The sequence below is a fragment of the Staurois parvus genome, unplaced genomic scaffold (genome assembly GCF_062004578.1).
Source record: "Staurois parvus isolate SC_StPar_1 unplaced genomic scaffold, SC_StPar_1.0 ptg000422l, whole genome shotgun sequence".
NCBI classification, from domain to species: Eukaryota; Metazoa; Chordata; class Amphibia; order Anura; family Ranidae; genus Staurois; species Staurois parvus.
This window is the reverse complement of record NW_028318218.1, coordinates 8,057,201-8,081,122: the sequence shown is the minus strand read 5'-3', so window position 1 is coordinate 8,081,122 and position 23,922 is coordinate 8,057,201. Positions and strand designations below refer to the sequence as shown.

General features: G+C 43.4%; 1 protein-coding gene across 1 annotated transcript in view; it reads left to right on the top strand.

Moving 5' to 3' along the window:
* ALKBH8 (alkB homolog 8, tRNA methyltransferase) overlaps positions 1-23,922 on the top strand; it is a 78,495-nt gene that overhangs the window by 9,094 nt on the left and 45,479 nt on the right. The window contains exons 2-7 of the mRNA XM_089687298.1: positions 9,252-9,401; positions 14,626-14,866; positions 17,166-17,288; positions 17,497-17,592; positions 20,526-20,630; positions 22,086-22,156. Of these exons, the coding sequence (XP_089543424.1) occupies positions 9,252-9,401; positions 14,626-14,866; positions 17,166-17,288; positions 17,497-17,592; positions 20,526-20,630; positions 22,086-22,156 (786 nt within the window). The remainder of the gene's footprint in view (positions 1-9,251; positions 9,402-14,625; positions 14,867-17,165; positions 17,289-17,496; positions 17,593-20,525; positions 20,631-22,085; positions 22,157-23,922) is intronic.

The window sequence follows — 23,922 nt, the reverse complement described above, 5'->3', positions numbered from 1 at the left end:
GGTGATAAGGATGCTACATAATACCTCCTTGCTGCCTGTCAATTTCGGATTAAACTGGCTCTGAACTAGTGCAGGAAGCATCAGACACGGCTTTATTCACCAATGCTGGAGGCACCACTACACGGATAGATGAGGACAATGAGCTACAGAATTTACAGCAGATGCTTGACATCGCCGGTGTTCATGAGAACTACAGTGTATCTACACCCATGAACAGAAATTTGATATATGGCGGCATACCAGTCTTTAGATGTGGTGGCTGCATTCATTTAGGGTAGCGTTGTCACCCTAGGCTCTCCTGATCTGGACTACAAACCCCTCCTCACCTGCATTACACAGGGAGGAGGGTTCATGTAAGAAGATAAGGTTGGAAAGCTGATAGCACTGAGATTTCAGTTCAGTACAAAGTCCTTTATAATGACACTGACATTTTATTTACTCGTATCACACAATTTTGATGCATTTACACAAATCTGGTTACAGTGCCACTTCACTGTAAATGGCACCTCAGTGCACTAGGCATCGCAGTCCTGACGAACATGTGTTGCAGCGCACCAAACTACACAGTAATGTGGTGCTGTACATTAAGGCACTTAATGCATGTTAATGCAATGCACAAGAATGGCAAAGTGTGAATGGGTCTGCAAGAGCAAAAAACATTTTCTGTGCTTTTTAGAAGATGCTCAGAAACTGGCCATAGACGGTTCAGATCTTGGCCGGTTCAGCAGGGACCAGCCAAGCATTGAACCATCTATGGGCAGGCTGATTGTACCCAAGTACAACCAGCATGTCGGATTTTTTATGCGATTATTGCCCACGGCTATAGCTTTTAGCAATAATCACTGTGTGTTCTCCCAGCAGAGATGGTTCCCCTGCTGAGAGAACAAAATAGCTTTGCTGGAGGAATTTCCACATCAACACTGACTGTTGGTGGGGGAATCAAGTGATTTTCTTTCTTGCAACTCGTGGTTGCAGGAAAGCAAATCGCACCATCTATGGCCAATTTTAGCCTGAAAATCTAATGCAGCCACCACTTTGAAGGGCAGGCAAGCTGTAATATTCAGTATAACATTGCTGTATTTGGGGTTTGACTTTATAAACAAATTATCCATTTCTGCTAGTAACCCACTTCCTGCCATAGGTTGACAACGTTCACTGTACTATATCTATAGGAGAAGCATTGTCACTAGCTGGTAGGAAGTGTGTTTGGACTACAGAATATCTCTCCATCTCCATAACATAGGGGAGGTGTTCTGTAGTCTCCAGGGAGAACTGGGAACCAAGTAACTGGTAAGAGTTCAGTACAAAGTATACAGGAAGCTATCAGCTCAGTAGACTTCTAGTGGAATCAACAGTTACCAAAACACTGCCACTTGTATATTGAAAAGAGCAAAATGAAGCAAATAAGAGAAGTTTATTGTTGGGATATACAGACACTTTAAACAAAACAGCATCTCTGGCTGTAGTATTCACTTCCTCTCTGGTACTGTCCCAGCAGTAATTCCATGCCTCCCCTAGACTTCTCAGTATTGCGTTTGAGGGATACCTGGTGTCATTTGTCTGAGATTGTTTTGCAAGTGCAGGTTGTCATGGACCCACCCCTCAGGGTTGTTGCCCCAGTGTTTTATTTACAGTGTAATGATGCAGGAAGCCGCTCATACATAGTCAGCCTCGTTCTCTGCATCATCGAGGATTGCCCAGTGCTGAGAACGGAGACTTCACACATCATGTGGCCATTTCCAAAAAATTTCCAGCTCACTTACCAGCCAGCCTGCAACTAAACAAATTAACCCAGTCTAACAGTTCATGTTAAAAACAAAGGGTTTAGTTTGAATAAATATTGTTACCCTGCTACTTTTTTATGCATTGTGCACCCGTATGACATGGATAACAAATCATTCATGTTCAAAGTAAAAAACTTTGCACAGCAATGTTCACTTTTGACACCCAATATGATAATTTAGGGGTTGTTCTAATTAGGGTTTCAGTGAACATTGGTATTCCCCAAGGATGTAAATAAATATAGTGGCGCATGGGGACTAAACTGTTACTGATTCTCAGATTTTGGCTTCTTGTAAGTAGCTTAGAACTTGTCTCCAATTTTCTTCCCTTTCTCCCTGGACTCTTAAAGCTTGAGGCTGTATGCACACTAGTATTTTTTTTAGAGTGTCTGCCTGTCTAGATAGTGTGATGGAGGTATGCAGCAAAAGCTGCTGAAGCCAATCCTTACAAAATCACCAGTGACATACTATACACTTACTGTACTAATGACACTGGTCAGGGGGGTGTACTGCCCCTCAATCTTTTGGCCAATGGGATTAGAAAATGCCCTGGCATCAGTGGGAGTAAACAATACCCTAGGCTAGGTGGTCAGTGGGAGGAGCAGTGCCCCATCGTTGGTGTCAGTGGGATAGTTAGTTCCCCATTTCTGGTATCAGTGGGAAGAACAGTGCCCCGTCACTGGTGTCAGTGGGAGGAACAGTGTGCCACTGCTGATTTCAGTGGGAGGAACAGTGCCCTGTTGTTGGGGGTCAGTGGGAGGAACAGTGCCCTGTTGTTGGGGGTCAGTGGGAGGAACAGTGCCCTGTTGTTGGGGGTCAGTGGGAGGAACAGTGCCCTGGTGTTGGTGTCAGTGGGAGGAATAGTGCCCCATCATTGGTGTCAGTGGGAGGAATAGCGCCCCATCATTGGTGTCAGTGGGAGGAATAGTGCCCCATCATTGGTGTCAGTGGGAGGAATAGTGCCCCATCATTGGTGTAAGTGGAAAGGATAGTGCTTCATATCAGTGGAAGGAAAAGTGCCCCAAGGGCCGAATAAAAGCATGCAAAGGGCCACATGCTGCCCGTGGGCTGCAGTTTGGGGACCCCTGATCTAGGGCAATCAAAGAGTTAAATATTTGCTTAACACAGAGCTCTGGGCTGTAATTGTATACAGCCAATCAGCAGGTCCCGGCTGTGAATCATTGGCTGGGACTAGCTGACAGACTTCCACTGTGTACAACCACAGTGTATGTACGGGCATGTCGCTTTGCCTACAGCGACTGCTCGCCCGCAGTACATTGTAAACGGTCAGTTACCAAGTGGTTAAACAAGCTGCTAACAGGCTTCAGCACTTCTTGAAGCTTGTTGAAGCCTATAGCAGTGTGCTTAACCACTTGCCTATCAGACACTTTTACCCCCTTCTTGTCCAAGCCAATTTGCAGCGCTGTCGCACTTTGAATGACAATTTCGCGGTCATGCAACACTGTACCCATATGAAATAGTTATCATTTTTCACACAAATAGAGCTTTTTTTGGTGGTATTTAATCGCCACTGGGGTTTTTATTTTTTGCATTATAAACAAAAAAAGAGCAAAAAAAATTTAAAAAAGTTTTTCTTTGTTTCTATTATAAAATTTTGCAAATAGGTAATTTTTCTCCTTCACTGATGTGTGTTGATAAGGCTGCACTGATATGCAGCACTGATGAGGTGGCGATGGTGGGCATTGATAAGGCGGAACTGATGCTGCGCTGATAAGCAGCAATGTTGGGCACTGATAGGCGCAACTGCTGGGCAGCACTGGTGGGTGGCACTGCAGGGAATTGATTATCAGTGCCGATCTGCTGTGTGACATTTGCCGATTATCGGCAGTACTATCCTCACGCTGCCAGCAACTGTATTTACTCGGTGATCTGCTGTGTCATTGGACAGAACTGGTCACGTGGTAAAAGGCCACTGTGATTGGCCTTTTACCTCGTCGTGTGATCAGCTGTGTCCGTAGGACACTGCAATCACAGAGATTGCGGGTGCGCACTGCTGAGGGCACGTTCTAGGAGGATGTCATATGACACCCTCCCAGAACTGGACAACCATGCTACAGCCGTCATTCGGCTATAGCACGGTTGTGAAGGGGTTAAAGTAGCAATTGGCACTCCCATTAGATTCAGTATTTACAAACTGGAGTTGAATGGTACTTTAAAAGATTCAGTAGAGCTTGAAACCTCTATAAATTCTTTATCAAAGTTTGCTGTTCACACTGCTTTTTTGCCAGCCATAGACTGTTCAAATCTCGGCCGGTTCAGCAGGGATCGGCTGAAATTCAAACCAGGTTTGGGCAGGCAGATTGTGTACCCAAGTTGATTGATCAATGTAGGTATAACCAGCCTGTCAGGTGTACTCTCCAGACCGGGGCGGGACGAACACAATAACTCCACAGGAGGGATTCTTCAGGAAAGAAAATCGCTCCATCTATGGACTGCTTTATACAAGCTAAAGGCTGAATTTCTAACAGTGTGTATAGTTTTTGTTCAGTCAAGTCCATTCGTTCCAAAATTGACACTTGAAAGCAATTTTCAATAACATTCATCAAGTCTAGAATTCCGCACAAATGTTTGTTCACAAATCTACTAGTGTATGGCCGTCTTAATCCATCTGATATGGGTAAGTTATTGCTCTGATTAGGGTTTCCTGTAAACAGGCTTCTTCCAGCTCATAATGATATTGCTTCATGTGAGAAGGAATATAGTGCTTTGCCTGCTTAAATAGAATACTATACCAGATTAATATTCAGTATATCAAATGTAAAAATAGATAAAATAATTGTCCTTTTTAACCCTGATAAGAAAAAACGTTAAAAAATTACGTAAATGTTCCCTGAGCAAAGTAACCCTGGCTTGGTGCCAGTTGATACAGATAACTTTCCAAACTTGCTGCACGATATCCTGGGATTTCTCTGATGCATACTGCAGAATCTCCATACCTTTTTGAGAAACCTGCACTGCATTGTGGGATGTTCTGAGGTCATTCCTTAGGGGCAATCAATTTTGGAGGCTTCCAGGACAACCCTGCAGGGTTCCTCTCCCTGTACTTGCTGTCACATTTTGAAAGTGGCGCACAGCCACATTATTCATTCACAGGAACCTGCAGCAGATGGACTTAAAGTATATGCAGTCCACTCACATTGCTTGCAATGGGGGCATTCAGAATGGGGGAGGAACCAGAGGTGCCGGTGGTCAGAACCAGGTATCCGCTCCCCCCCCAAAAAAGTGACAAATATGGCAGAGGAGGCAAACAAGCGGAGCTTCCACTTTTGGGTGGAACTCTGCTTTAAGTTTCAACAAGAGCTGTGAAATAAGAAATTCTAAATATATAAAACTTTCTTCCAGATCTGTCCCAGGCCAGAATCCACAACAAAACTGGGACTTTTAATTTTACTGGTATAAAAAGGGATGCTATTGTGCTGCATGTAGTAGTAAGTGGCAAGTATGTCCTATTACTGATAGACGGTGCACATGTCACGGGCCAGTCTAGAGACCAATAATCAAGATGGCAGATAGCAGAGTTCTTGCGTGTGGGGATGAAGTTTCTCATGAGCAAAGGTGTAAAACTCGTGGATATCTACAGAAGACTTGAAGCACAGTACAGTGATGAGACACTCAGCTGCAGTAAGACATTTGAATGGTGTAAACATTTCAAAGATGGCTGTACGTCTGTCAGTGACGATCTCGGCCGTGACGGTTCCCAGACCACAGAAGTCCTTCCTGTTCCAGTGGAACGTCTGATCCTGGATAATCGACACATAACCTGTTGTGAAATTGCACAAGAAACGAGGTCAACATTTCAGCACTGATGACGAAGTGAAACAGGCTGTCCTTCGATGGTTCAGGCGTACTGACAAATCTTTCTATGCCAAAGCTTTACAGGCACTAGTTAAACTCTGGGATAAGTGCATAAATGTAGCAGGGGAGTATTTTGAAAAATAAATGCAGTTTTCTCTCCTTGAAATTTGTTCTTTTATTATATAAATTTAAAAGTCCTGGTTTGACTTGAACACCTCTCGTATATTAAATAAAAATGTTTTCATTTTATTTGTGTAGCAGATTGGGCATTAATTACAACCAAATGACTGGGGCCTTTTATTTAGAAATTATGAGGGAAATCACTTCTTTAATAAAAAATAATTGAAAATAATTTATTTTATTAATTAATCATTTTTTTTATTGTATGCACCCAGCTGGGAGACATAGGTAGACAATTACACTGAAATCTGTAGGGGGCCAGTGAGGTATTGCGGTGCAGGAGGTAAATAAACCATGGCCTCAGAAAACGTTTTTAGTAAGCGTAAAAGTAAGCATACATCTCTGGAGGGGAATGATGAGCTCTGGGCAAAAGGGGGGGGGGGGATTTGCATTTTGTTTAACCCTTTCACTGCCAGAGCTGTTTTTGCATGCACACGTTTAAAAAAAAAAAAAAAAATCAATTTAGGCCTGAAGATTGTATAAAACTCCCAAAGCTTTATATTCTTTTCTGAAAGCAGATACCCTAGAGCACATATGTAGATCAGAGCCATGTGGCCCTCGCACCCAGTTTTGCAGCGGGAACTCTATTCCACCACTTTCGGCTCTCACCCTCTACTCCCAGCTTTTGCTTGTAAACACAGAAATCTTTTAACAGATCCCTGCATGCACTCACGACGGGGACAGATCACCAGAATCTGAGAGCAAGAATGATCTCCATGCACACCCCTGAACTTTGCACTCTGTATGTAACACACTCCTGAACCCTGCACTCTGTGTGTAGCGCACCCCTAAATGCTGCACTCTGTAGCACATCCCTTAACCCTGCACTCTGTACATAGCGCTTTCCTGAACCCTGCACTCTGTACATTGCAAACCACTTAACACTGCACTTTGTACATAACACACTTCAGAACCCTGTGATATGTAACCTGTGCATCGCAATCAACATTCTCATGCATAGTCATATATATATATGCATTTACGTTCGTACATGCATATATGTGGAGGTGGGGGGCCTCAAATATTTTTGGGGTATTTTATGTACTTGGGTGTGACTTTAATTTTTTACAATTTAAAAATAATTTTAAACTTTTTTCATTGCACAAGAACAAAAAGTCCCCTATGTGATGATTCTTTGGTGACTCTTTAATGAGACATCTTTCTCTTTAATGAAACATCTTGGGTCTAAAAGACCCTGGATGTCTCTCGTGCTCCACTGAATGTAATAAAATGCAGATTGCATTGCAATACATTCTTTCCTGGCTATGTTGGCCTGAGAAACTGACAGGGGGACCCAGAAGTGATCCATGTTGCTTCTAGGTCACCAACAAGAAAGGGAGGAGAGTGAAAATGTGTCCACTCAGTTTCCTCCCCTCTACCTGGTGGCACCCGCTATGCCGCTCCCGGGTCTGCAGATGGGCAAGCAGAGCCTGGGATATATGGTGGGAGCTGGGGGGGAGGGGTGTTATGAGAGTACTTTGGCACTTTCACATAATCCTGACAGCTGCAGCTACCGGAATTGTGTGTAAAACCCTCGGCTGTCAGGTCTATACAACGTGTGGACCTGGCAGCGAAAGAGTTAACGCTGACCATACACTGTGTACATACATTTGTCCGACAATTCTCAGTATATTCAATGCCTTGACAAATATAATTTGAAAGTACTTCAGAATTTTAACATTTGATTTTGGAATTAATGTAATTTTCCAACCAAAACTACATTCACTGTTTAGACATTTTTTCATTCCAGAAACATTTTCCATCATGTTCCTTCAAAATTTTCTCATCATTATGGTAAAAAATGAACATCGCTTTAACCCCATTAATGATTGTAAAAATCGAACCAACGTTCTTAAAACAAAAAAATTCTGACCGAAGTTCACCTAGTGTATGGTCACCTTTAAAGTGCACTTATAATTTAAATGCTTGATTGACTGGGGACAGACTCCCTGGTGCCCTTAGCATGTGCTTATTTTGCTTAATAGTTAAAGTGGAGCTCCACCCAAAAGGGCTAGCTTTGCTTGTTTGCACCCTCCACTGCCACATTTGGCACTTTTTGGGGGGTAGGTTGGAGCAGGTACCTGGTTATGACAGGTACCTGCTCCCACTTCCAGTCAGATGCGCCACGGCTAACTAAACCGAATGGGCCCCCCCCAGAAAACTATGGAAGCATTCACAAAGTGCAGCGCGACTCATGCATGTGCAGTAAGAAACCAGCTGTGAAGCCCCAAAGCTTCACTTCCGGTTTCCCTTACTTGCTATGCGGGTGTAGATATCTATCCTGTGACGATTGTTATCCCTTGTATGAACTGTGCGTGCGCCAGATTCCGACACAAGAAGCCCAGCACTGAGCTAAGCCAATCAGGATACAAGTAACTCCATACATGCTACAAGCTGATCAGGACACAGGCACGACCACGTAACTCCTAACATGCTGGATGATCAGCAGGGACACGGGCACGACACAAACTTGGTCACCTTGACAGCCGAGGGGTGACATTTGAGGGGTGGAATTTTTGGCAGTGTAAGCCTGTCAGTGTAGGGTGGTAGTTTGGAAGGGGGCTGTTAATGGCAGAAGGGGGCAGTAGTTGGGGGTGGTGGTCTTTCAGAGGGGGGGAGCATTGGGGGTCAGTAGTTTGTGGGTTGGGGAGGGGCCTGTGGGTGGTAGTCAGTAGTTGTTGGGGTGGGGGGAGTGGACTGTAGTTGGGGGATGGGGGATTGTCAGTAGGGGTCAATTACTTGCGGGATGGGGTGGTTTGTCAGTGGGGTGTTCGGGTCAGTAGTTGGTGAGGACAGCGCTGGACCCCTAGACAGGTAAGTTTCCGTAGCTGCTGACTTTTAATTTTTCTGGGAGGATCCCAGAACTGGTCAGGAGCTGGATCCCTGGTCAGCAGGAGGAAATACTGGACACGGGGTAATAAGAGATCTGATTCTGTACAACCTGAAGCGCAGATTTTAAAAGATCAGTGTTTGGCAAGGTGGGCTAATGGACATATTTAGTCTTCTTTTGCAGCCAAATCTTTTTGACAATTGGGGTCAGGGTCACGTTATTGACTATCAGGGAGCGAAGTGTGCAAAAAAGTGCTAAAATTTACATCTAGCTCCAAGAAATTTCCCCACCAGCCTCCAGCTTTGTACTGCTGCCCCACTGACTGCAATGGGGAATCCTGCAGCACTCAGAGAAGCAACCAAAAGCAAAATACAGACTATAGAGTCCTGCTTCAACCTCAGTGCTCTGGATAATATCGTCAGTTTCTTACATGTTGATATATTCAGTAAAGTGTTGCAGACTGTACTAACCTAGTCCACAAACTAGCTTTCAGCATAGAGACTTCAAACAAGTAAAACTGGCTGATGATTGGTTTCTGTGGGGTTTTCTTGTGCTACACATATAGTACTTTGCTATAATAAATGAGTCTGAACACACTAGTGATTGCCCCGTTTGATTACATACCTTTATTTTCTCTTTTTCAGTCTTCACCATCAGAACAAAGCTTGGAGCATATGATTAACTCAAGACCAAAACTCAGCAAAGAGGAGAAGAAGCAGTTTAGAAAGCAAGCAAAGGCCAAGAATGTTCTTCTGAAACATGAAGGCATAGAGACTGTCTCCCATCCTTCCAAGGTATTCCACAAATAAAATGGCTTCCAATTGTCCTGCCCAGGCCAATTTTCAGCTTTCAGCGCTGTACCCAAATGAAACTTGTATCATGTTTTTTTGAGACAGAGCTTTCCTTTGTTGGTATTTATTCAATACTGGGTTTTTTTCTTTTACTAAAAAAATGTTTTTCTTAGTTTCTGTTATAACATTTTGCAAAGAAGTAATTTCTCTTCTTCACTGATGTGCACTAATTGGCACTGATGGGGCTTCACTGATACTCATGGCTCTGATGATCGGTGTAAACAAAGTTCTGACAGCCTTGACGGTTATCAGCTCTCCTTTCCTCATACAGACAGAGCGTGTGAGGAAAGGACTGCTGATACCCAGTAAGTTTACATGTGATCAGCTGAGATTGGACACAGCTGGTTACATGGAAGAGGGTAGCTGTGATTTGCCCTTTACCCCGGCCTGTGATCAGGGTGCACCTGATGGATGGGGGGGGGGTCGTACGGGGTTGTGGATGAACGCCCTCCCAGAACTGGACAACCATGCTGTAGCCGTCTTTCAGCTATAGCACGGTCGGCAAGTGTAATATTAGATATTAAAGTAGAATTAAACCCAAAAGTAGACATTTATTATATTGCAACTTACCAATTCTTGGATGTGATGACTGCATTAAATTTCTTTTTTAGGCTTTCTTATCTTAATTTCCACCTGCTAAGTCTGTCAGCCAGACTTACCAGCTGAAAATAGTAAGCCAGTAAGTCTGTTGTTTTTCAACAAAACAAGTTGTCCTGCAGATGTAGCAGTTATAAAGTTGAGACAAACCATCACTGACGGGTGCTTAAAATTGTCAGCTTTTATTTATTTAAAATCATTATCTCAAAAGATCAAGATTTATCCCAAAAGGAAAAAAAAACAGTTTGCTGTAACTGCCTATAAAGTACTAGCTGGAGTTTGAACTTCAATTTGTTATTGTATTTAAAGTGGAAGTAAACCCACTTTTGTATCTTTTACCTACAGGTAAGCTTATAATAAAGCTTACCTTTAAGTAAAATGAATATTTCCTAAATGTGCATTGTTTAGGAGATATTCGCTCTTTATGACAGCCGGCGCATGCGCTCTGAGGGAACGGCATACCCGTGCAGCTCCTTTAGAGCACTGTGCCATGGCCTGTGACTCCCAAACAGATGCGCTGGAGTGACATCATCATTCGGCCAGTCAGACAGCTGGAGCTCGCAAACCGAAAAGGAAGATGGAAGCACTGTCAGCGGTGACAGCGTGCCACTGGAGGGCTTAGTTTTAAGGTAAGTCTTTCATAATTCGCTAGTATGCGATGCATACTAGTACTTTATGACATTACCTTTCAGGATTTTTTAATTTTTGTTTTCCAAGTTGCGGTTTACTACCGCTTTAAATCTGCTAGCCCATCTAACACTCTCACCCAGACTGACAATGTTGCTGTCCAAAGGTGTCTCTTTTCTCCTTCTAGAGTGGAGACACTCTAATACAAGAAGTGTGTTACTGATCAGATCACCAGGTGAAACCAGTGGGGAAAAAGCCTAACAAAGGAAAGGTAATGCAGCCATCACATCTAATGATTGGTAAGCTGCAATATATTACAACATTGTTTTTATTATTTTGCATTGGAGGGTAAAGCTGGTCCAGTTTTTTTCCATCTGTGTCTTTTATTAGAGAGATTGTCATCAGTTTCTGTCATGTAGACTCCTTAGGAAGTGAGAGGATATCCTTTCAGTCTGAGGGAAATTCCCCCTTTAGACAACTGTCAGTGGAACAGGTGCCTCCTTTAAGCGGAAGAATTTTGTATTCCTATTCTGGTGGGCAACTCAACATTTTGGATTTACCCTCACTGTCATTCCTGGTGACATTGCACAGCTAGTGCGAGTGAACCTCCCTAACAGACAGACAGCAATAAAAACCAGTGGTCCCAACCTTTCCCTGCTCTAGCCAAATAAAAAAAAAATCTGTTCAGTTATGTTTTAAGGGTCAGGGACTTCACAAATAAAATACAGATATGCTTGTAACGGAACCGGACCCCGACTGCACTAGGGTATTTCCGTTAGACTCCCGCTTCCCTGTCTGAACACAGATCCACGGACACCACCGCTGACCATACAAGACGAGACAGCACCAGACTCGTATTAAAAGAGGAAATGGGCTGCTTTATTTTTACAGATACAAGATATATACACAGGGCAGGGAAATACACACTCAGTACAGGAAACACGTCAGCAGGCCGTCCCATCAGGGGGAAGGGCTGCCGGAAACACCCCCCACCAAGCCAGTACAAACAAATATATCCCATAATAGTTTGCTCCCAAGCAAGACACACAATAGAACAATGGGATACACCACTTGGCAGTAGACCGTACACAAACCCATACATCCCATAATAGTTTGCTCCCAAGCAAGACACACAATGGAACAATGGGATGGAGCCGCATGGCAGTGAACAATGAACACCTCCCCCCCACCCCAATATTATAACATTCCACCCTGTACCCCTAACAGGCACAGGGTGACTTACACATAATAGGGATATGGGGAGCTGAGACAGGGGTCTCCCCACTTCTCCAAAGGGGGCTGTGTTTCATGGGCCCCCCACCCAAAGTGACTTCCATTACAATGCTTTTCTTGGAAATCGAACTTTAGGGAAAAAAAGATGATGGGTTTAATGAAGAATTTTAGAAAGGTAATAGATGGCCTCAATCAGCCTGGAAAGAGAAGAGGTTAAAGTTCCAGAGAATGGAAGGGCTGCTGCCTTTATTTCATCAACTCATTGTGTAGCCTTCTTATGTTAGACTGGAATGTACCTTTAGTTCACACTGCTGTGACTTGTGACACAGAAAGTCGTGTGACAAGTCAAAACACATTCATTTCAATGGGTGCTTTCTTAATTGCTGCAACTAAAAAAAGTTCCTGCACTACTTTGCTGCATCTTTGGTGTGACTGGAGCGCCCTAGACTGCAATATTAAAATCTCAAAAGTCGCAAGGAAGTCATATCTTATCAATGCAACTTTGGCTGTGACATGATCTGAGGATTTTTTTTAACTTTATACTCCACTCCTAGTCCATTGTCTGCTGTATACCTGTGGCCCAGCCCATCTCTGTTGCCCAAAATCTCCTCCCAAGCATTGTCACCTCCCAAAGCACATTATCCACCTAGACAAGGTGACTGCTAAGCACCATACAACATAAGGAAAGAAGGAAGTAAAAAGGAAAAGGATATCAGTGTAGAAGGAAAAGGAATCGTGTCACACTCTGGGGGAGATTTACTAAAACTGTTGAACACAGAGTCTGGTGCAGCTGTACATACAGTAGGACCATTGAGCTTCTAACTTCAGCTTTTTCAGCTAAGCTTTGACAATTAAACCTGGAAGCTGGTTTCTGTGCACAGCTGCACCAGATTCTGTATGCACCAGTGGTAGTAAATATCCCCCTCTGTATTGTTATGATTGGCCAAAGGTGCATGAAAGTCACAATGCAAAGACACATTGGAAGTTGCACAACTTTGGGGTCGCAGCAGTGTAAACCGAGCCTTATTGACAGTGCATGCAGATAGCCCACCAATCCATTCATGTTTATATTTCCACACTGCCTCCGCTTTGCCACATCTCAATAGGTCTGAGTTACTGTAAGGTATCGAAGCTTAGACAGAGGGGTGGCCCGAACACTGTCACATGGGGAAGGTCATATGCACCTTCACACCCAGAAGCCCTTCTCTGTTTGGATTTCAGGGAGTTGGCAAAGACCCATGGCTCAATAAGTATTCATGCCTAAGGGTGGGGGTGGGCTGTCTGTGGTCACTGTTATTTTGCCCTGAATGGACAAACCCTTCTATTGTTTTCAACCAGGGAAGCTACCACCTTAGCCTTTCTTTGATCCTCAACTGCACATGTGATCAGTTATGACCCCAGCCATTTGATGGTTTGACAGTTTGGTTGAGAGCACAAGCAAATGTGACAGTTAAGTTCTTGACATGTTGCGGGAATGTAACTTTTTTAAACTGGTTAAATCAATGGGTTTAGTTCTGCTTTGAGGGCTGGTTCACACTGCTGCGATTTCAAGTGCGATTTAGGAATTTAAATCGTACCTGAAATCGGATCTAATGAATATGAATGTGAGTGTCTTAACATACGGGATTTGCTGCAGCGCGATTTCAAAAGTAGTTTTTGTATTACTTTTTCTGCAGTTTGTTGCGATTTCACATATAGACCACAATGGAAATTGCACTGGAAAATGCAAGAAATCGTTGGGAAATCTTCAGAAAACACGGTGAAATCGCAAACAAAACGCACGATTTTAAATCGCATCCAGTGTGAACCAAACCTTACACCCCGGTCACATCAATCCCGACTTTGAAATCGTGCGACTTACAGTGAAGTCGCACGTTTTCAAAGTTGGGGGACATGATGATTTCAAGTGCGACTTGCAACACATCTGACACAGATGTCTATGCAAATCACACAAAAAATAGTGCATGTACTATAGAAATCGGTGCAGCTCTGACCAAGTCGGAACCGCTCCGATTTGACCACTGTAATTGTGCACAATAGGGTGAGACTTGGCACATGATTTGCAAGTCACCTGGCATGCAAATCGCATGCCAAATTGCACCCGATGTGACCGGGGGCTTAGCCCTGGTTCACACCGCTGCGATTTCAGGTGCGATTTGGGAATTGAAATCATACCTGAAATGAGATCTATTGAATGTGAATGTGATTGTCTTAACATATGCGATTTGCTGCAGCGCAATTTCAAAAGTTGTTCTTGTATTACTTTTTTTGCAATTTGTTGTGATTTCACATATAGACTACAATAGAAATCACACTGCAAAACGCAAGTGTGTCTAAATATGTGCGATTTGCGATAATGTTTATTAACCGTTTCCTAGTTTTTTCCTGCCATCTCTGCCTGTTCAAACCTGACCCTCACATTGTTCCTCCCTGTGACTAATACAGCCCTACCCCACATCCCCTCTGATTTCCCCTCTGACAAGTAGCAGGACATGGAAATTGCAAGAAATCGCCAGAAAATGGAATGAAAAATGCAAGAAATCGTTGGGAAATATTCACAAGTTGCAAACAAATCTTCAGAAAACACGGTGAAATTGCAAACAAACCGTGCAATTTTAAATCGCATACAGTGTCAACCAAGCCTAAGCAAATAAAATGTTAGAAGTTATTCTTTTCTATGAAATCCTTCATTTCTTTTCCATTATTGTAGAGTCTGGTCGTGTCCAATGGCGGTCTGGGAAATGGCGTGAGCAGACAGCAGCTAGTGGATGTCCTGCAGAGATGTGGATTTGTAGAATCTCTAATAATGCCTCCGAACAAGCCTTATTCATTTGTCACATATTCATCCACTGAAGAGGCCATAAATGCTCATACATCACTCAGTGGTCAAGAGCTCCCATCTAGTGACTGGGAACAGAAAATAACTCTGTACTTGAGTTTTGTTGATACAGGTATTGCTTTCCTCCAGTTATCTCCTCTTAAGTGGAGTCTCTGATAGATTGGATTGCTTTCATTGAACAGCGCTGTGCAGAGCTAGATGAAGGCTCATGCTGGGATCTTTTCTTTCATTCTCTAATTTAGAACAGAACAGCAAGCTTTTTAGGACTAGTGCAGCAGAATTATAGGACCTAAGAGCATAGCTATTGATTCTGTTTATAAGTGGTTTCAAGAATTCACTTTACACCTAAACAGACAGCCTGCAGTTTTTTTCCTCTTGTTTTTTTTTGCCCTTCATAGAAAAAAGAACATCAGTTCTAAAATGATTTCAGCTAAGCTTCACAGCAAAGCAGATAAGGAATGTTATTGCTGTACACCCTAATATTCTTCTATCATACTTCTACCATTAAAGTGTGTATCTAGGCAAAAACATATTATCTTTCAAAATGCTGGAAGTACAGAAAAACATCTGTTTATCTGCCAGAAATTCAGTGAGCTTCTAAGTCTTGAGGTAATAAATTTGTAGTGGTGAGTTAATAGGTTGTAAAGAAGCTCACTTTTTAGGTGGAAGTGGGATAGATTTTTTTCTGAAGACATGGGTTTTCAGGGATCACCTAAAGGTTGGCAGAGTAGGAGATAGCTAAACAGATTGGGGTAGAGAGTCCCAGAGGATGGGAGAGGCTCTGGTGAAGTCTTGGATGTAAGCATGGGAGATAGTGACAAGGGAGCTAGAGAGCAGTAGGTCTTGGGAGGAGTGGAGAAGGAGGTTTGGGAGATATTTTGAGACAAGATTAGTGATGTAGCTTGGAGCAGAGTTGTGAACAGCTCTGCATGTTGTTAGTATTTTCAGTGTTTTTAGCTGGGCATCTCCAGTTGAACATCTTTTTAACTTTAACACAGTGGGGAAATTTTTAACAAAGCATTTACACCACTTTTCTAGCGTTATGGTCATATTAGAAAGTCCTACACCAAATTCATGAAAGCAGTACAACAGTTTTCTTTGTTATTTCTTACATATGTAACAAATTCAGATAGTTCTTATGTGCAACACTTTTACTTTCTGGTGCAACAAATGAATTAAGAAATATCACCATAATGGTGATGGGGAAAGTAATGGTAAATAAGTCCTCTTCTTTATGGGTGTAAATTTCATTGCACATGTGAGTATTGTTCTTGACAAAACTCTTTCCATGGCAATTCTGCAGCAGATTCATATAATCGATTCATATGGATCTTAGTGACAGTTACATAAATCTGACGGTAAGTTGCACCATTTGTTGCAGATGGGAAACAGATTTCTAATGAGACTCTATGGCACTCTTTATGAATTCCAGGGACTATCAGTATGCTGGCCACTAATTGACAGGATTAAGTAGCATTTTATTTCCATGGGACATGCAAGTTGCTGCTAAAAACTACATTTGGCGTCAGCACTGCAGGTTGATGGGATTCAAGAAAGCTTGTTTGATAGTCATGCAGACTGTGGTAAAAGGCGGATGTGGTTAGGCCCTAACAGGCAGGGCAGAGGTGGGTTATTAGTGAAGCCATTGCCCGATCCCTACACCTTTACTCACCACTGTAGTCCATTTAGCTACCGTGACAACGAAAGTGACGACTCTTATAGCAGGGGAATTTGGTTAGTAAGATATACAGTAAATTCTGCTTTAGGCCCCATGCACACAGACATCAAAATAACATGCATCCAGATGCGTTAGGAGCTAATTACTAAACTCATCTGAAAGTGTGTAATGCACTGCTATGGCTGAATGCACTCTTAGATGTTTAGCAGTGTCTAGGTTCATTCAGTCTAGCTGTGTTTAAACAAACAAGAACTATGTGTTTTCAGTCTGTTTACCGTGGTTTTATGCAGCTAAAGGAATGTAAACGCAGATATATTTAACCAAAATATATCTGGGGAGTAAAAGTAAAAGTTTGTTTTTGCTTCCCAGATCAATTTTTCCTGCACAAGAAGCCCCTGTGCTTTACTGAGGCTTGACTGCTTTAGACTGCATCATAAATGTATATTTTGTTTTCTACTGCAATTTAAGATATTAGTAGATACAAATGATCACACTCTTCAACTGTCCTGCAATAATTTTAGTTTACACCACACTGGCTTTATACAGTATGTCCTCCAAAAGTACAGCATTTACAAATTTGGCCTCCACCTTGGTTGCGCTCCGTAATAACTGTTTATTAGTAAACATACAAGTTGAGTACAAATAAAAACTTGATGTCAAACATCAATGTAAAAATTGAGAAACTTTAACATGAAACTGACCAAAACATGGTGCTTTCACTTTAAATTTACAGTTGGTGTACAAGCAACGTCCCCTCCACCCTTACCTTCTGGCTTGATCATTGTAGAAGATTTTGTCTCTCCCGAAGAAGAACTGACGTTGCTGGAAAGCATTCACTGGGAGTCGGATAACTGCAGTAAGTATGCAAGTTATAAAATTAAAAAAAAAAATTGTTTTGCTATAGTTCTACTTTGTCTGTTCTAGCCTTTCTCCCACCAGCTCTGCTCCTCATTCCAGCAGTGACTTGGAAGCCTTCTAATGTAAATACAGAGCAAGTATTGAGAGATTTGTTTTTTGTCAATAATTTGTTGAAAAGTGCTTTAAAGAATAATTTATAATTGCAGACCAGAAGGCATTAAAACACAGGCGAGTGAAGCATTTTGGATACGAGTTCCGATATGATAATAATAACATAGACAAGGACAAGCCTTTACCTGGTGGTAAGTCTTAAAATGTGACCTTTGTGTGTATAACTGGCAAGGAGTGAAACCTGTTGACTTAAATTCCACCAGGATAGAAAGTCATTATAGCTAAAAGAAAAGCTGTGGTGGTGTTTAACAATAATGATGAGCTCCAAGCACCTATTACAGGCGCAGTCAGGGAACTGCTTATGCTAAGTACAATTCAGTGCCTTATTAGCCTTTCATTGTGGCCTTGGTTCTACTTAGGATATTTCAACACCACTGAGTTACTAGAAACTTAGTGATCTGTAAAAATGTTATTTGCGCAAAAATGTTAAATGTAGCTTATGGGTTGCAGCCCACGGGGGTTGTTCATGGAATACAAGTGAGAGGGGTATAGCAGGTAGGTGACACTTTCCTTGGATGTAGAGCCCATAGAAACAAAATTAAATCAGGATCAGAAGGTTCACAGAAATTAGGAAAGATAGTAGCATACAATGGAGGACATGATTGCCAGGGATCCTGGTCAAGATCAGATTTTGGAACCCGTATTCAACTACCAGTACCCATTGTGATAATCTAAAATCCAAAGATCAGACAATGAACTCCCTCCTTTACTTGCAGTCGAAAGGGTGTCCAGGGCAATTGGGAGGATCATTTTGTATTCCTCAATTCCAGTAAGGCAGCAAGCGAAGGAGGTGCTCACTAACTGATACCATCTGGATATTACAAACCAGAACAACACTAATCTCAAAAAAATTATTCTTCCACTTTTCACCTGCCCTAGATCTGAGATGTTTTCAGGTCTGTTTGACAGTGGGGGGGGGGGGGGGATTTCAGCAATGACTGACTCATGTCTAGTAAAAATGGGTCCTAGAGAGATCTTGTGCAGCTGCACAGGTTGCACACAAATAGTATATGCCAGGGCACAACAGGAAGTGGGAGGGAACCCTTAGTTTTCACCAGCTAGCATCTCTATTGGAAAATTCCTCCTTAATTTCTGTTTCGGTGACAAACCAAAGTTTGTGATTTTCTTTCACTTTCACTCTCAATGAGAATGGTAAACAAAACAAATAAGGAAGGTGAAACGGGGACACATACAGCAATAAACATCTGACAGATGTTCTAATCCCCCTCCACTCTGTTAAAAAAAAAATAAAAATAAAAATATTGCTTTGCCTTTGGTTGTATGTTAGTTATACTTTAAAAGTAGTGACCCTATGGTTGTGTGCTCCTATGAAGCACAGGCACACTATATTATTATCAGGCCTCAAATTTTCCACTCGCCTGCTGGCATTTGGCGAGTAAATAACGTAGGGGCGAGTGTGCAGTCCAACCCAGTGTTTCAAGACCTCCGGATTCTCCCTCATCCCTCCCCGTGCATAGTCCAGGCAGAGCAGAAGAGTCCTGCACAGACCCACGGAGGACTGCAGGCACGCCCCCCACCACACAGCTACCCCCCACTCCTGGAGAGCCCATGGAGTGGAGGACATGGCTGACCGCCGGAGGGCTTGGAGGACGGCCAACCACATGCTGGAACTCGTCAATGCCGCCTTCAACTGCAGTGGCGCTCCCCACCGGTGGACCGGAGTCACTGGGGTCATCAAGTCCTGCCACCTGTGTGACAGCGGACAGCCCCACTTGCAGCACGGCACTCACCCGCCATTGACCACAACAACCAGGTGCCAGCTCAGCTACCCCTTCTACCATAAGATCCTCTCCACTGACATTGCTGGACAGGTGAGAGTTGTCCCACTGCCCCCTCCTGTGATGCTGCCCCCTGTCTATCCCACTGCCCCCCTATCTATCCCACTGCCCCCCTCCTGTGATGCTGTGCCCCATCTATCCCACTGCCCCTCTCCTGTGATGCTGCGCCCCATCTATCCCACTTCTGCCCTCCTGTGACGCTGCGCTCCATCTATTCCACTGCTCCCCTCGTGTGACGCTGCCCCCCATTTGTCCCACTGTCCCTTCCCCCCCCCCCCCCCGTGACGCTACCCACCACCTATCCTGCTGTGTCCTCCTGTGACACTGCCCCTCACCTATCCCGCTGCCCACCATCTAGCCCACTGCCCCACTCCTGTGATGCTGCCCCCACCTGTCACGTTGCCCCCCCCTTCCTGTGACACTGCCCCCCCACCTGTCCTGCTGCCCCCCTCCTAACCCGCTTTCCCCCTCTCCTCTCATGCTGCCCCCCAGCTCAGGACTTGAAATTTTGAGCCATGATATTATTATACAACCTTTCCTGTACAGGAAGCTCCTTGCTGTACATGGGGGACGCTAGCCTCTCTTCCATTGGCCACACCATACACAAGTTACCCACTTCTCTGTTATTGCCACAGTCTGTACAATATCTCACCATGTACTAAACACAGAGCACTAAGTCTCCTTTCCAGGTACTCTAGTATGTGTGTGCATGTATGAATGTGAGTTGGGAACCTTAGATTGTAAGCCCACGATCCACTCTGCTAAAATCTAACAGCCGGATATCCACTACTTCCAATGTTGCATGTCTGGACACAGCGAGCAAACAGCTAAGAGGACGCAGAGACTTTCACACAGTTTTGGACGGAGGGCAGGAGGCACAGCAGCACAGGACGAGGCGGTAGCGGAAGCTGCCAAAGTGAACTTTTCAAGTTAACCAGCAGGTGATTGGTTGCTTGGATGTAGGGCTGTCTTAGCAACCAGCCACCAGCTAGTCCAGTGCTGCTGTGCCTCCCTCCTTCCATCCAGAAGTGTATTGCCTCCCAATCTCCGTTCTGCTGTGAAAATGACAGAGGAGCATGTTTTACAGTAGGAGTGACATCATCGTTCATCAAACGTGTTCAATTTTGTGTTATATTTTAAAAGTAGTGACTATCCTTCAAAAATACAGATATATTGTCTCAGGCTGCTGTATATTTCATTTTTTTTTATTTGTAATCATCCACAATATATCCATAGTGTGTGTAATAATGTTTCTGTATTCACAGGTCTCCCAGAGTCCTGTAATGCTTTACTGGACAAATGCCTCCAACAAGGGCTTATAAAACACAAGCCTGACCAACTAACAGTGAACCAGTATGAGCCAGGACAAGGTGAGCCAGTGAGAATAATTTTCTGATGAAGACACAAAAGCACCATATCACTATAAGGGGTATATGTTGAAATGTATGTCAAGGTAAATGTAAAAAAAAAGCCATGCAGTACATCTCCTGTAAGTCTTGTTTAGGGTGATAGCACAACATTTTTGTGGACTGTGTGGTGTCATCTCTGCCCCGTTGTCTTTTGCTAAACTTCTCTACTGCTGTCAGATCTCTACAAAACAAAAGGCAATCATTCTGGTGCTCAAGTGCTAGGAAGGCTCTTTAAGATATTATAGGAAGTATGCAAAAGACAGCTCAGAATTTCTGACAAGATGGTTGGTTCTGTTAGATTGTTAGGGTTTGCATTTACTTTAGACCTCATGCACAGTGGATATTTGCCCATCTCTCCTAGGTGCCTTTTCTCCTGGCAGCAGCATTTTGGCAGAAAAACACTTGTAGCTTTTATCACATTTAGGCACAGCAAGCACTTGGATGTTCATTTAATTGGCCAGAATAATAATTTATTCTGTCATTGAAATGAATTAACTCTCAGTTGCTAAATCCCAAAATGCTGTTGCTCTTAGACACTCTGGAGGTGTTTTTTTTTTTTTTTTTTTCAGCCTCAACTTCCCTGCCTGTAAACTCCTCTAAATACCTATGTGTGCATGGACACATAGGCTAACATGCAAGGGCATTTAGAAGCAAAAAAAAACAAAAACCGCCAGATGCCCCTAACAGCAGTGTTAAAAACATCCAGTATGCATGAGGCCTTACGTTAGTGCCAAGGGTGGCATGCTTAGCAGACAAAGGTTAACGTGCTAAATACACAACAAGCAAAAATATATTTTTACTATGATCACATCAGTAAGATGTTTTGCTTTGTCAGCTAATAAGCACCAAATAAACAGGTATGGTCAGAAAGGGTACAGTATAGAAAGAAAAACTTCCATCTGTCCATAATGAACTCCTTCTTTTGCCCAAACATTTCCCATATGAAAGCAATTGGTGCCAGCCTTATCAGCACTGCAGAGAAAGGAACAGTTGGCGAAGCAGTTCCATGGTCACCTCTGTGGTCTCCCAGCATTGGGGTCCTGTATTGAAATACCACTAGAGACACCATCTACATGCAGATTGTTTTTGTATGTGTCATTCTGGGTTTTCTCCTAGTGCTTTCCAGTTTAACTGACTTCTGACTGAGTTTGTTGTGGAGTGTGTGTGATTGGTGTAATTACATTAGGCAGAAAAATCCATCAGGAGCAAGGACTGATTAATTCAGTGCTTTTTAGTTCTTTGATTATTTGCTAAGTCTTTGCTGTAGAAATGATTACATTGATTAGAAAAAGGGAGGGTATGTGTTAACGTGTATTTTTTTTTGAAAGAATAAATAAATTTATCGTCTTCAAGTCTTATTTTGTTTTTTTTTCATCCAGCAGTGAAAAATACTAATGTGTTCCCACTGTTTCCCAGGCATTCCCCCACACATCGATACTCATTCAGCGTTTGAAGATGAGATTGCGTCTTTGAGTTTAGGAGCAGAGGTAAGTAGTGTTTTATATTTTTTCTAGTAGTCTTTAACCACTAGCCTACTGGGAACTTATACCCCTTCCTGCCCAGGCCAATTTTCAGCTTTCAGTGCTGTCGCACCTTGAATGACAATTGTGCGGGCATGCAACACTGTACCCATATGACATTTTTATCATTCTTTTGAGAAAGATAGAGATTTCTTTTGGTGGTATTTAATCACCTGTGGGTTTTTTTATTGTTTGCTAAACAAACCAAAAACAACTGAAAATTTTGAAAAAAAAAAGTTTTTTCTTAGTTTTTGTTTTAAAATTTTGTAAATAAGTGATTTTTCTCCTTCACTGATATGCGCTAATGAGGCTGCAGTGATGGACACTGATAGGTGGCACTGATGAGGCACGGGTAGGTGGCACTGATGGGCATTGCCAGGCATCACTGATGGGCACTGAAAGGCAGCACTCCTATATGGCAATGATAGGTGGCACTGACTGGCACTGTTAGGTGGCACTAATAGGTAGCACTGATGGGCACTGATAGTCGGCACTCACTGGCACTGATAGGTGGCACTGACTGGCATTGATAGGTGGCACTGATAGGTGACACTGAAAGGCAGCTCAGATAAGCACTGATAGGTGGCATTGATGTGCACTAGTAGGCACTGATATGTGGAATTGATGTGGCACTGACGGGCACTGGCAGGTAGCACTGATGAGCACTGACAGCTGGCATTGATGGACACTGACAGGTGGCACTGCTGGGGCTACACTGATCATCAGGACACACTGATCATCAGTGCCCTGATGATCAGTGTACATGTCCCCTCCGAGGAATGCTGATTACCGGCTCTCCTCTCGAGCTGTCAGCGTGACAACTCGTGAGGAGAGAAATGCCGATAACCGGCATTTCCCTATTTACATGAGATCAGCTGTGATTGGACACAGCTAATCACATGACCGAGCCGAAATCTTCGGCTCTTTCCATTGATCGGTGATCCGCTGTGTCCGAGGGACACAGCGCACTGCCAATCGCCGCGCTGCGCACTTAGAATGGGAGGACGTCGTGTGATGTCCTCCCAGAACGAGAGAACCACCTTGCGCCCATCAATGCCTTATATGGCGGGCGGGAGGTGGTTAAAGAACAATCCCAGTCTAAAACCAAGGTTTTGATTTTAAATCAGAAATTCTCTAGAAATCACTAATATAGCCTTTTAACTCTTATCTTTTCTCTGTAATTAGAGAGCAAATAATATTTAGAACTGAATCTACCTGAATCCTGACAGCACTAATTGCATATTGCAAACAAGCTGAGTTCCAGGTATGCCTTTAATATGCCTAGTTACATTGGTTTAGCTTGGGCCAATATAAATATTTGTGTCATACCTGTAAGATCCCCATAGAAGCTGGAAATCACTGTAATAGGCACTGCTGTTATAGTGATTGCCACCAGCTTCTGGGTCCCATGACAGGGGCCTATTTACCATAAGGCAAGCAAGGCATTTGCCTTGGGCGGTAATTTTCAGGGGGGCACAGGGCCGCCCCCGCCAGAAAATACATGCATTGGATGGGGAGCAGGTGAGGCACAGGCACAGCAATGCGGGCTGCTGAAGGGTGTCTGACTCTCGTTCTTGGATCATTGTCAGAGATGGGTACAGCAGTGCAGGCTTCTGAAGGTTGTCCGACTCATTCCCAGATCATTGTCAGAGATCAGCGCAGAAGGGAGACGTCGGGCTTTCCTGATCATGGCTCCTAGGGTGGCCGGCGGGTGAGTGCTGGAATCTCTCTCT